Below are 12,529 nucleotides of genomic sequence, written 5' to 3'. Positions count from 1 at the left end.
ACACACACACACACACACACACGCCTGGTATGCTTCAAGCTGGCGGGTCTGGGACTCAAACTGTGGTTGACCACGTGGGAGTCCAGCACCTTAACCACTATGCCACCTGCTGGCCCCATTTTAAAATTATTTTTAGATGTTGCTATAGGGCACACGTACTCATCAGAGACAGAGAACGAAAGAGGAAAAGTGAGAAAGCAAGCTATCAGGTCTGGGACTCAAACCATGATCTGCCATGTGGGAGTCCAGTGCCCCAACCACCACGCCACATGCTAGCCCCACAAATAAGATCTTCATCAGGGAAAGCTATCTGAAGGAACTGGGGACTGTGACAAACTCAACCAAACTCCTACACGTCCACGTCGGCGGTCAGTGGTCACCCACAGCCGGCACCGGGTTCTCTGCTGGAGAGCAGCCAAGCCTGCACGGTGACAGGCCAGGCACACACCAAGTGCCAGAACCCGACGGGCTCGCGAAGGGGGAAGGGCACGGTGCACGAGCAGACACTGCGAGGCCAGGCTGCGACGCTCTCCTGCTCTCGCTCTCCCACGCATACGCACGCTCCATCACGAGCACAGAACGACTTTTAGTCAGAACATGTACCCAGAATGTGAGAATTTCGGGACCAGCAGTTGGCGTAATGGCTATGTCGCTGGACCCCCACGTAGTTGAGTTCGAGTCCTGGACCTGGTGGCTTAAACTCACACCGGGTGCGTGTGCGTGTGTGCCCAAGATCCCGAGAGGAGAATGGAGGAGAAGGGATTGTGGCATGGCCATCCCCCCTGGGGGGTGATTTCTCGCTTTCTGCCTGTCTTTCTGGAGAGTGCTCGCGCCCTATAGAAAAAAGAAAAAAAAAAAACCCTCTCCAGAATGTAAGAATTTGTAGAACACTGATGGGACCATCACAGAAGGTAAAGTTACCCCCTCCCTTGAGCTTAAAGTTATGTCTATAGAGGCCAGCAGGTGGCACAGTGATTAAGGTGCTGGACTCCCACATGGCTGACCACAGTTCAAGTCCTGGACCTGGCGGCTTGCTTTCTCACTGTCCACCTCCCCCACCTCACCACGTCCCTCTCTGGTAAGTGCATGTGCCCTATAACAAATTAAAACATAATAGGGGCGAGCAGATGGTGTGGCAGTTAAGGCACCCGGCTCCCACATGGCCAACCGTAGCTCGAGTCCTGGAACTGTTGGCTTACTTTCTCACTTTTCCTCACTCTTTCTGTCTCTCTCTGGTCGAATTTAAAAAATAATAATAAATAAGGGAATAGCAGATGACATAGTGGTTATGTTGCTGGACTCCCACATAGGTGACCATGGTTCAAGTCCTGAACCTAGAGGCTTAAAATTCACACCGGGCACCCGTGTATGCATGCCCAAGATCCTGAGAGGAGGATGGAGAAGGGATTGCAGCATGGCCATCCCCCCTGGGGGGATTTCTCACTTTCTGTCTCTCTTTGTCTTTCTGGTGAGTGCACATGCCCTATAGCAAAAATCTCTAAAATACATAAATAACAATAATAAATAAAATTAAATAAATCTCTTTTTTAAAAAGAATTATTTAATTTTATTTATTCATTCATTTATTTTAATTTGACCAGAGACACAGAGAGAGATAGAGAGAGAGGGAAAGTGAGAAAGCAAGCTACCAGGTCCAGGACTAGAACCATGGTCAGTCATGTGGGAATATCCAGTGCCTTAACCACCATGCCACCAGCTGGTCCCAATAAATCATTCTTTCAAATAATGACAGGGACCAGCAGTTAGCGTAATAGCCATGTCGCTGGACTCCCATGTACTCGATTGTGGTTTGAGTCCTGGCCCTGGTGGCTTAAACTCACGCCAGGCATGTGTGTGTGCGTGCCCAAGAGCCCGAGGAGAAGGGATGGCAGTGTGGCCGTCCCCACTGGGGAGTGATTTCTCACTTTCTCTCTGTGTCTGTCTCTCTCCCCAGCGAGCACACACACCCTCAGGTAAAAACCTCTAAAATAATGATGAGGATGAAAAAAAAATTAAGGATTTACAAGCTAGACCCACAGACTATGGCTAGTGGCTGGGTCCCGCACGGTTTGGGTCCTGGCCCTGGTGGCTTAAAGGGCATGCTGGGCACATTTGTGTGCATACCCAAAACCCCGATGAGGATTCAGAAACAGAAGGAGCTGCGGTGTGGCCAGCGGGGGGCGCTTCCTCCCTCCGTGCAGCCGCCATCTTTCCGGTGAGTGCATTTGCACTCTGCCAATGAGGAAGAGTACGTAATAAAGGGTTCTCATAAATGACGTCATTACAAAAACCAAGGGCGGGACCAGCAGATGGCATAATGGCTACGTCACTGGACTCCCACGTAGTCAACTGCATTTCGAGTCCCGGACCCAGCGGCCTAAAACTCGCACCAGGCATGTGTGCATGTGTGCCTAAAATCCCAAGAGGAGAATGTAGGAGAAGGGATTGTAGCACGGCCATCCCTCTGAGGGCTGATTTCTCTCTTTCTGTCTCTCTGGCGAGCACATGCGGCCTATAGCAAAATAATCAAATGAAAAAGTTCTTTTTTGGAGAGGTTTTTGCCTTAGGGAGCATGTGCTCATGAAAAAGACAGAGAGACAGAAAGCGAGAAATCAGCCCCCAGGGGGATGGCCACACCACAATCCCTTCTCCTCCATTCTCCTCTCGGGATCTTAGGCTCACACACATATGTGCCCCGCATAAGTTTAAGCCATCGGGTCCGAGACTTGAACCGCAGTCAATTATGTGGGAGTCCAGTGACATAACCATTATGTCATTTGTTGGTTCCAACAAATGTAGAGGTTCTTACCTTTTTGAGATATACATACAATGTCTGAGGTTCGCTTGGAAAAATTCAGGAGTGGGTGGATGCAGAGATTAAAATACGACTGGACTAGCCATAGACTAGCCAGATGCGGGTAACTGTTGAAACAAGGTGAGAGGAACTTACACGGCGAGTTCATTACAGTGTCTTCATTCTGTCTATATTTGAAATTTCTATCCTAAAAAGTAAATTACCAAGAGAGACTGACTGACCTCTAGAAACATTCAGGACAAGGTGCGTACACTGGACGTGGAGTCTGAGACCCCGCACACTGATAACCCTGCTGAGGATCTCGTACTTCTCCCCAAAAGAGAAGCACAAACGACCTCTCCTTCCGCTATGCATAGAACTCTTATTTATCCTTTGGGGAACCCCCCACCCCCCACTTTTTAAAATGTTGCCAGACAAGAGAAACAGAGGGTGAGGGCGAAAGCACTCCCCACCCCCCGGGGCACGGTCACGCCCTTCTCCTCTCTCTCTCTCCCTCTTCTGTTGTGGTTTTGGGCACCCACCTCACCTAGCATGTTTTTCAGGTTGCCGGGTCCAGGACAGAACCACGTTGTCAGCTATGAGGGATCTGGCCACCTTAACTGCAAAGCCACAGGCTGGCCCAGAACTCCTTTTTTGGTAGAGATTTTTCCCTTAGGGTGCGTGCACTCACCGCAGAGAGACAGAGACGGTGAGAGTGAAAGTGAGAAATTGCCTCCCAAGGGGGATGGCCACACTGCAATCCCTTGTCTTCCATTCTCCTCCCAGGATTTTGGGCACACATGCACAAGTGCCCAGCATGATTTTCAAGCTACCGGGTCCAGGACTCAAACAATAGTCAGCCATGTGAGAGTTCAGCAATGTAACCACTATGCCAACTGCTGGCCCCCAGAACTCATTCTTAAATTCCTCTGTTTTTTTTGGAGAGGTTTTTGCTATAGGGCACGTGCACTCGCCAGAGAGACAGAAAGCAAGAGATCACCCCCCGGGGGGATGGCCATGCCAAAATCCCTTCTTCTCCATTCTCCTCTTGGGATTTTTTTTTTTTTGAAGAGGTTTTTCACTATAGGGTGTGTGCACTTGCCAGACAGAGAGAGACAGAAAGCGAGAAATCACCCCCCCAGAGAGGATGGCCACGCCGCAATCCCTTCTCTCGGGATCTTGGGCATGCACGCACACGCACCCGGCATAGGTTTTAAGCCACTGGGTCCGGGACGCAAAGCGCGGTCGACTACATGGGAGTCCAGCGACATAGCCATTACGCTAACTGCTGGTTCCCTCCTCTCAGGATCTTGGGCACACATGCACATGCGCCTGGCATGAGTTTAAGCCACTGGGTCTGGGACTCGAACTGCGGTCGACTACGTGGGAGTCCAGCAATGTATCCATTACACCAACTGCTGGTCCCAAATTCCTCTCTTCTTTCAAACTGGTGGCGACCTGTGAACTGCCAGCACTTCCTTAGCACACCTTCGGCGCCTCTTCCACCCCTCGTGGAGACCGCCCCACTTCCCACAGGCACCTCTGGAACATCTTGGGTGCACGCACACACACGTGCACGCACCTGGGATGAGTTTAAGTTACTGGGTCTGGAACTCGAACCGCAGTCGAGTACATGGGAGTCCAGCAACATAGCCAGTACGCCAACTGCTGGTCCCATCATTTGGGTTTTTGTTTTCTGTTTGTTTGTTTAAATAATTATTTATTTTATTTTCTTTATTCATTAATTTTAATTTAACCAGAGACAGAGACACAGAGAGAAGGAAGGTGGGAGATCAAATCACCAGGCTCGGGACTCGAACCGTGGTTGGCCATGTGGGAGTGTCCAGTGCCTTAACCACCACTCCACCTGCTTGTCCCCATCATTTGGGTGTGTTTTTTTTTTTGTCGGAGGACACATGTTCTTGCTAGAGACAGACTGAGAGGGAGGAAACCACCCCAGGAGGGTGTGGCCACACAGCAACCACCCCTCCTGGCCCCTTCTGAGGGTTTAGGCACGCTGACCCATGCCTGGTGCGTTTTTCAAGTCACGAAGGCTGGGGTTTTAGCCACAGTCAGCCACGTGGGATCTAGCCCCCTTCACCACCTGGCCATGGGGCTAGCTCCCTTTCTCTCTCTCTTCTTTATTTTTTTTTTTCAAGAAAGAGTGAGTGAGGAGACCAGCAGTTAGCGTAATGGCTATGTCACTGGACTCCCACGTAGTCGACCGCAGTTCGAGTCCCAGACCCGGTGGCTTAAACTCACGCCGGGCATGTGTGCATGTGTGCCCAAGATCCCGAGAGGAGAAGGGATTACGGCATGGCCATCCCCCCTGGGGGGTGATTTCTCGCTTTCTGTCTCTCTGTCTCTGTCTGTCTGGCGAGCACACAAGCCCTATGGCAAAGGCCTCTCCAAAAAAATAAAATAAATAAATAAATAAATAAAATAAAATAAAATAAAAAAGAGAACGTGACAGAGCCCCCGAACAGGGTCATGTCAGGCTACAACCCTCTCCACGCCTCTGGGCAGTCCGACAGGAACAGGACCCCTGGTGTGCTCAGGCTGACCTGGGATTGAACCCCAGGTCTCACAGCCCCGCGACTACAGCAAGGCCCCACGCCTGCTGCTGCAGCAGACCCCAGTGGCCACCTTCCTTCCAACACCTACACAGGACAGTGCAGACCATAATCTGTCTGTATAGGAGACCTCAAAGAGTTAATGGAGGGGCTGGCAGGTGGCGTGGTGGCTAAGGTGCTGGACTCCCACATGGCTGACCACGGTTCCAGTCCTGGACCTGGCAGTTTGCTTTCTCACTTTCTCTCTTTCTCTGGTCACACTAAAAATAATAATAATAAATTAAATTAAGTAATTCTTTTAAAAAAAGTTTCTGGAAACATGGAATTAAAGTCTGAGGTTATTTTGGTGCAAAGAAATTTTGAAATCCGTGCCGTTTTTCATAATGTGCACTTTCCAAGCACTTTTGGGAGACTCCCCACATACTTTTTTGATTCACCAGCCCTGAACATCTGTCTGCACATGAGGCCCAGAGAGCTCGCGTCTGGAACACGCCCGTAGCTGCCTGGCCTGTCCTGGCCTGACATACACTGCCCTTCAGTAACCAGGGACGGAGGCCCTGTTCCACAGTACGGGCCAGCGAGAGATGACGGCGCGATTTACTCTCAGAGAGCTTGCGGTGGTGAAGAGACACAGGGGACAGAAAACTGGTGTAAGTCTCTTTATTGCCAGAGAACACGTGAACTCGCTAGAGAGAGACAAGCCCCAGTGGGTGTGGCCACGCTGCAATCCCTTCTCCACCCTCCCACCCTGCTGGGGTCTGGCACACAGACGCACACGCATGAGGCCTATCCTCCCACCCTGCTGGGGTCTGGCACACAGACGCACACACATGAGGCCTATCTTCCCACCCTGCTGGGGTCTGGCACACAGATGCACACACATGAGGCCTATCTTCCCACCCTGCTGGGGTCTGGCACACAGACGCACACAGATGCACACACATGAGGCCTATCTTCCCACCCTGCTGGGGTCTGGCACACAGACGCACACATGAGGCCTATCTTCCCACCCTGCTGGGGTCTGGCACACAGACGCACGCGTGAGGCCTATTTTCAAGCCAGCAGCGCCGGGGTTCAAGTCGCAGCCGGTCACTGGGGTTGGGCTCCCCTGGTCACGGTGCCGAGAGGCCGCGCAGCGTGGCGAGCACTGAGATGCTACTGCCGCAGACAGTACCGTCAGGAGACGGAGACGCGGCTGCCTTACGCAACCACGAAGCTCCAATTCCCCAACCCTGCATCTCCCCACACTGCTTTTCCTTTTTCATTTTATTTATTACTCTTACTTTTTAATTTGCTATAGGGCGTGTGCACTCACCAGAGAGACAGAGAGAGAGAGAAGAAAGCAAGCCACCACGTCCGGGACTGGAACTGTGGTCGGCCAAGTGGGAGTCCAGCGCCCAACCACCACGCCACCTGCTGGCCGCTACCCACACTTTCTGACGTCCACACCCCGGCCACTCACCCTTGCTGCACAGGCTGTAACTGCAAGATGACTTGCGTCTTGGTGTCTTCAGGGCCCTCCCCCTCGCTTCCTTCGGTGGGCACCACGACCACATCCCCCACCGGGACGCTCACTTCCGCACTGGCCATCTCTCACATGGGTCCCACCGGGCTGTCGGGAACGAGAAGCACATGCGCTTTGGTTTGAAAGGTGGCAGCCACAGAAAGGAGTGCCGACATCGAGGCCCAGAGCCAAGAGCGCGCCGAGATCGCGGTCCGGTGCAGCCGGGCTCTGTGTGAGGGGCCGACCGGCTCCATCTCCCCCGAAACGCCACGGCGCCCGCTGGCTGGTGCAAGCTCCTCGGGGTATGCAACTCACCAGCAGTACGCACGTCGGGCTGCTCTTCCCTCAAGAGCCAGTTCGCAGCACACCACCAGCTCCATCCCAAACAGCGAGTCCTGAAAGGAGGACCCTCCATTTCCTGTGCCACCAGCCACACGCTTCGTCAAGTGCTCTGCCCTCTGCAAACCCCTGAGGACCTGCTGAGCAGGCTGAGCCGCGCGGGAAGGACGCCCCCCAGTGTTGCTGCCCACCAGCAGTGCACTCGGCCCACGCCCTCTAGGGACTCCACACCTCTGCCTCGGGCCGCAGCACACCTGCTGCACCACCATGTGCTCCTCCTAACTCGAAAGAAGCTGGCTGGGGCACTGGACTCCCACATGCCAACTGCGGTTCAAGTCCCAGACCTGGTGGCTTGCTTTCTCACTTTCCCTTTCTCTCTCTGGTCAAATTAAAAAATGAATAGGAATAAGAGACCAGTAGTTGGTGTAATGGCTATGTTGCTGGATTCCCACATAGTCGACCACGGTTCGAGTCCCAGACCTGGTGGCTTAAACTCTGTCTGTCTCTGTCTGTCTGGAGAGCACACGCGCCCTATAGCGAAAAATCTCTCCAGAAAAAAAAAAAAGAAGAAAAAGAAAAGAAAAACAAAAATAAAAAAATTATTTATTTACTTAATTTTTGTTAGTATTATTCATTTTTCTTCAGAGAGTTTTTTTCTTTTTTTTTTGTTTTGTTTTTTCTTTTTGCTATAGGGCACATATGCTTACCAGAGAGACAAGAAGCGAGAAATCACCCCCCAGGGGGATGGCCACCCCACAATCCCTTCTCCTCCATTCTCCTCTCGGGATCTTGGGCACGCACGCACACGCGCCTGGCGTGAATTTTAAGCCACCGGGTCTAGGATGCGAACTGCGGTTGACTACGTGGGAGTCCAGCGACATAGCCATTATGCTAACTGCTAGTCTCAATAATTCTTTTAAAAAAAAAATCCATACATTTTTCTCATAACATGCATTTATGTGAATTTCTGAAGGTCCCTTGTAGCTGGGCATGGGGCTCGGTCTTTTCCCTCATTGGGCCAAAACGTTTCCCTAGTCTCACTGCAACTGTCATACCCAGGAGCCCTCAGCTCCTGCCCCACAAGCCCACTGCTGTCCTGAGCCCTTTCTCCCTCATCTGCTCCTCTGTTCAAGGCCCAGTTCAGGGTGTGTGCCTCAGGAAGCTGGTGCAATGCCCTGTGCCTTCTGAACCCCAACAGCCAGCTGGCCCGGCCCTCGTCTCCTGCCTGCACCCAGCCCTGTGCTGCACTGAAAGTCCTCCCCTCCACACCACACCCCCTCAGACAGGGGCTGTGCCCCAGCTCAATCTCTGCTTGTCCCGGCGCTGACGCATCAGGGCCGGCCGGTGGTGTGATGGCGAAGGCGCTGGATCCCACATGGCCAACTGCACCCGCCTTGCAAAACACGCTGGACACATGTGCGTGCGTGCCCAGACGCCCGAGGCGGAGGACTGCGCCGTGGCCATCTCCCACCGGGCGCTTTCTCTCGCCCTCTGGCAAGCACACGCACCCTACAGCAAAGCAAAACCAAACCAGACCAGACTTCCTATCTGACCTCCTTCCGCCTGTGTGACTCACATCTGACCGTGTCTCGGAGACACGTGGAACCGGACCCAGGCTCGGCACACACCTGCTGACGTCCAGGTCTCTCGCTGTGCTGCCTTCTCACACTCTCTCGTGTCAGGCACTGAGGGGCTGTTTTCACTCTCCTCTCTCTAAGTCCCATCAACCACCAGCTCCCGCCCGTTCTACCTACACGGCCGGTCAGCGCCCCCGCCCACCCGGCCTCCGCTGCCCGAGCTTCCCTACGACTTCTTGTCAGCACCCTCGCCTCCGGTCTCTGCCTCCCATGACTCCTTTTTTAAAAAAAGAATTATCAAATTTAATTAATTAATTAATTTCAATTTGACCAGAGAGCTAGGGACAGAAATGAAAGAGAGCTAAAGAGATGGAAAGTGAGAATGCGAGCCGCCAGGTCAGGGACTCGAACCATGGTCGTCCATGTGGGAGTCCTGCGCCCTTAACCACCGTGACTCCTTTTCCAGAGTGGCGAGAGTGATCTTGGGACGGCCACCCCCTGCCTAAAAGCCTCGGGCACACCTGCTGTTTGCTCAGAGCAGGGCCTTAGCCCGTAGGAGCCGGACCAAGCCCCACCGGGTCTGCTTCCTGCCCCTCTGCCAGCCTGTTTTCTCAGGTCTTCTCTCCCCGGGCTCCTGGCCTTAACTTCTCACTCGCCATGTCTCCCTTACCCTTGGCCAGGCCCCCAACTAGGCAGCCTGTGCCCCCCTCTCTCGGGGCCTCATAGCCGGCACCTCCCTGACCTGCCTCACCTCCTCGGGCGGCCTCCTCCCTTTAGGCTGCACACCTGGGGGCGAGGGCTGCAGTGCCCCCAGCAACCCCGAGTCCCAGCACAATGCCCAGTGCCGAGCCAGCGCAAGGCATGGTGCCCAGCGTCAGGCTTCTACCCACCCAGCGGCCGAGAGCGCGCACCTAGACACCGGGCGCTCAGCAGACACGCAGTCAGTGTTGGGTCAGGGAGTGGCTCCCCTCACCATTAAAGGCTTCTGGCACTTTCTCCCTTCCTGACTTAGGGTGTGCGTTTGCTCTCAGGCCCTGGGGCTGAGATGCCCCATGCTGCTGCCGGAGGGGCACCATCCTCTGCTCCAACCCTGCAGAGCTGGGCTCCCTGGACCACAGAGGGGCAGTGCCTCTCCCAGGTTAACCACAGGGCAGTCGGACGCCACGCTGTCCTGCACCTGAGGGAACAGAACTGCAGAATATTACAGTGAACAGCCAGGACTACTGCAAGTGACAGCTTCGGAACTGGGGGGGGGGAGGCAGGACATCAGGGCTGGCTCAGCCAGCTACAGGCAGCACAAGGCTTTTAGGACTGAATTCAGAGAACAACCCAGGATAGATGACGATGACAGGGCATACAAACAGCTTCGGACCTAGAATCACCGAATCAACAGATACCTTCCGAGCTTTTGCTAGGAAAATGCCAAGTAAATTAAAATAATTGCAGGTGGAAGGTGGCAGGTGGTGTGGTGGTTAGAGGTGCTAGAGTCCCATATAGCAACCACAGTTCAAGTCCTGGACCTGGTGGCTTGCTTTCTCACTTTCTGTTTTTCTCTGATCAAACTGGAAAATGATGGGACTAGCAGTTACCATAATGGCTATGTCGCTGAACTCCCATGTAGCCGATTGTGGTTCAAATCCTGAACCCGGTGGCTTAAACTCATGCTGGGCGCATGTGTGCGTGCCCAAGATCCCGAAAGGAGAATGGAGGAGAAGGGATTGCAGCATGGCCATCCCCCCTGGAGGGGTGATTTCTCGCTTTCTGTCTTTCTAGCAAGTGCACATGACCTATAGCAACAAAAAAAAAAAAAAAAAAAAAAAAGAACTCCAAAAAAAAATTTAAAAACCTGGAAGATGAAAATAAATGTTTAAAAAGGAAAATAAGTAAGTCTTTTTAAAAATTGCACCTTCACCTCCGGTCTCTGCCTCCCATAAAACGTGACTTTTATTGAATACTCATTGTCAAGTACTGTTGTGTTACTATCACATATTAACTTAAAAAATGTAATACTTTCTCATGTAGAAACTTACGGAGTTTGTTATTCTAAGTAGGTGTCATGAGGCCAACAGATGACATAATGGTTACACTGCTGGACTCCCACGTAGCTGATCACGGTTCGGGTCCTGGAACCGTGCATGCGGGGAGGGTGATGTCTCCCTTCTCTCTCTGTGTGTCTCTGGCAAGCACACGAACTGTATAGCAAAAAAATCTCTTTAAAAGGGCACCTTACTTTTTTTTTTTTATATTTTTGCTGTAGGGAGCCTGCACTTGCTTGAGAGAGACAGGGAGGGAAAGTGAGAAATCACCTCTGGGCGGATGGCCGCACTCCAATCCCTTCTCCTCTATCCTCCTCCCCCAACTGGCCTGGGCCTGGAGCCGCAGTCAGCCAGGTGGGGTAAGCCAGTACCTTCACCACCACCTGCTGGCCCCAAAGGTGCCTTCGACTTTAACAATCAATAGCTTGGGCAAAGCAAGGCTATGGGCCGGCAGGAGTCTGAACTAGAAGGCTGCTCAGTTCGATCTTGTACCCTACAGCGGAGCGAGTGGCTAGCTGCCCTGACTAGAACCTTCTACAACAGGGACTCTGCGCCTTGGAGCCCACGTGAGCCGTGCGGGCTGCTTCTGTAACCCGAGTGTCAGAGGGAAGTATAAGCAGTGATGGCGTGTCTGTGTTGGGGCCCAGGTCTGCTTCAACACGGCGATCCCTAGGTCCCTCGGAGGTTTGGGCTGAGCATCTCCCATTGCCCTAAATACCATGTTCCCAGCGAGTACCTGAAGCAGGTGTACAGACGACGCTGGCTACACCCAAAGCCAGCTCCTGGAGCTCAGTGTGACCTGGGAAGCAGCCCTTGTTTACAGCAACAGGGCTCCCAAGGCAAGACGGGTGAGTCGGCCCTCTGGGTGTTTCCCGGACGGGGCCTTGAGAGAATCCACTGTGGACGCACAGAGCACTCGGCCCAAGTCTAAGGGGACACACACAAACCGCTGAGAACATGTCGGACTTATGTGTAGGTTAGGAATTGCTTGGAGTCATTTTCAAAGGCAAAAAGCAGACCTTGAACGCAAGCACATGACCACTCACACACGCGGTCAGGAAGCTAAACAGAGGCCGTCCTGCCAGCTCTGGGCTGGAGTCCTCTCTGTCCTGAGCTCGAGTTTAACTCGGCAGGAGGCCGTGTCCGAAGTAGGTCCAAACGCCATGGCTGCAGGGCCACCGGATTGGGAGCTGGGAAAGAATGCACTTTGACAGTTTTTAACTCCAAAATGTGTATGCTTACTCCACTCTAGTGTAACTTCCACAGACTTTGCAGTCTGTTGAGAAATGTCCAGGTTAAAAACTTCATCACTGAAGCCTAATCTCTGTCCCCCCTCACTGCTTCTCTTGCACTTAGCAGGTCAGAGAGCGCGAGCCGAGGAGCAGACGCGCTGGCGCTGGCGCAGACCGTCACTACCAGGTGTGTAAGGAGCCATTCCCTGGGCCAGGGGACCCCAACGCCGGGGAGTGGACGTGACACCGGGGGCCTTTCCGGAGGCGAGGCCGAATTTCCTGCACAGACACGGAACTGCTCTAACACTGCCGGCTCGGGGGCAGTTCCGGGACTTAAAGAAAACCCTCCCGAACGCACTCCTGCTACTGCAGAGGCGGGGGTGGGGAGCACGGCGCCCTGCACGCTACCATCGCCCATCCCCGAGGCCAGCACGCGGCCCTGCAGGCAGGCGGACCCCCAGACTCTCCCGGGCC

The 12,529-nt window shown here is 53.3% G+C and overlaps 1 protein-coding gene across 3 annotated transcripts in view; it reads right to left on the bottom strand.

Annotated features, from left to right (window-relative positions):
- The window catches only part of GMEB1 (glucocorticoid modulatory element binding protein 1), a 46,191-nt gene extending 34,011 nt beyond the window's left edge, over nt 1-12,180 (bottom strand). Inside the window, exons 1-4 of one of the 3 annotated variants that reach the window (XM_014582541.2) lie at nt 11,843-12,180; nt 11,560-11,750; nt 7,187-7,266; nt 6,830-6,979 (exon numbers count right to left, since the gene is read on the bottom strand). In XM_014582541.2, the coding sequence (XP_014438027.1) occupies nt 6,830-6,957 (128 nt within the window). In that variant the 5' untranslated portion in view covers nt 6,958-6,979; nt 7,187-7,266; nt 11,560-11,750; nt 11,843-12,180. Of the gene's footprint in view, nt 1-6,829; nt 6,980-7,186; nt 7,267-11,559; nt 11,751-11,842 lie in introns of those variants that run through there. The other 2 variants (XM_006164572.3, XM_006164574.3) reach the window with 2 other exon arrangements.
- Nucleotides 12,181-12,529: the final 349 nt, after the last annotated feature.

Source organism: Tupaia chinensis, unplaced genomic scaffold (assembly GCF_000334495.1).
Source record: "Tupaia chinensis unplaced genomic scaffold, TupChi_1.0 Scaffold143646_1, whole genome shotgun sequence".
Taxonomy (NCBI): Eukaryota; Metazoa; Chordata; class Mammalia; order Scandentia; family Tupaiidae; genus Tupaia; species Tupaia belangeri.
Note: the sequence above shows the minus strand (reverse complement) of the source record. Positions and strands in the feature narration are given on the sequence as shown.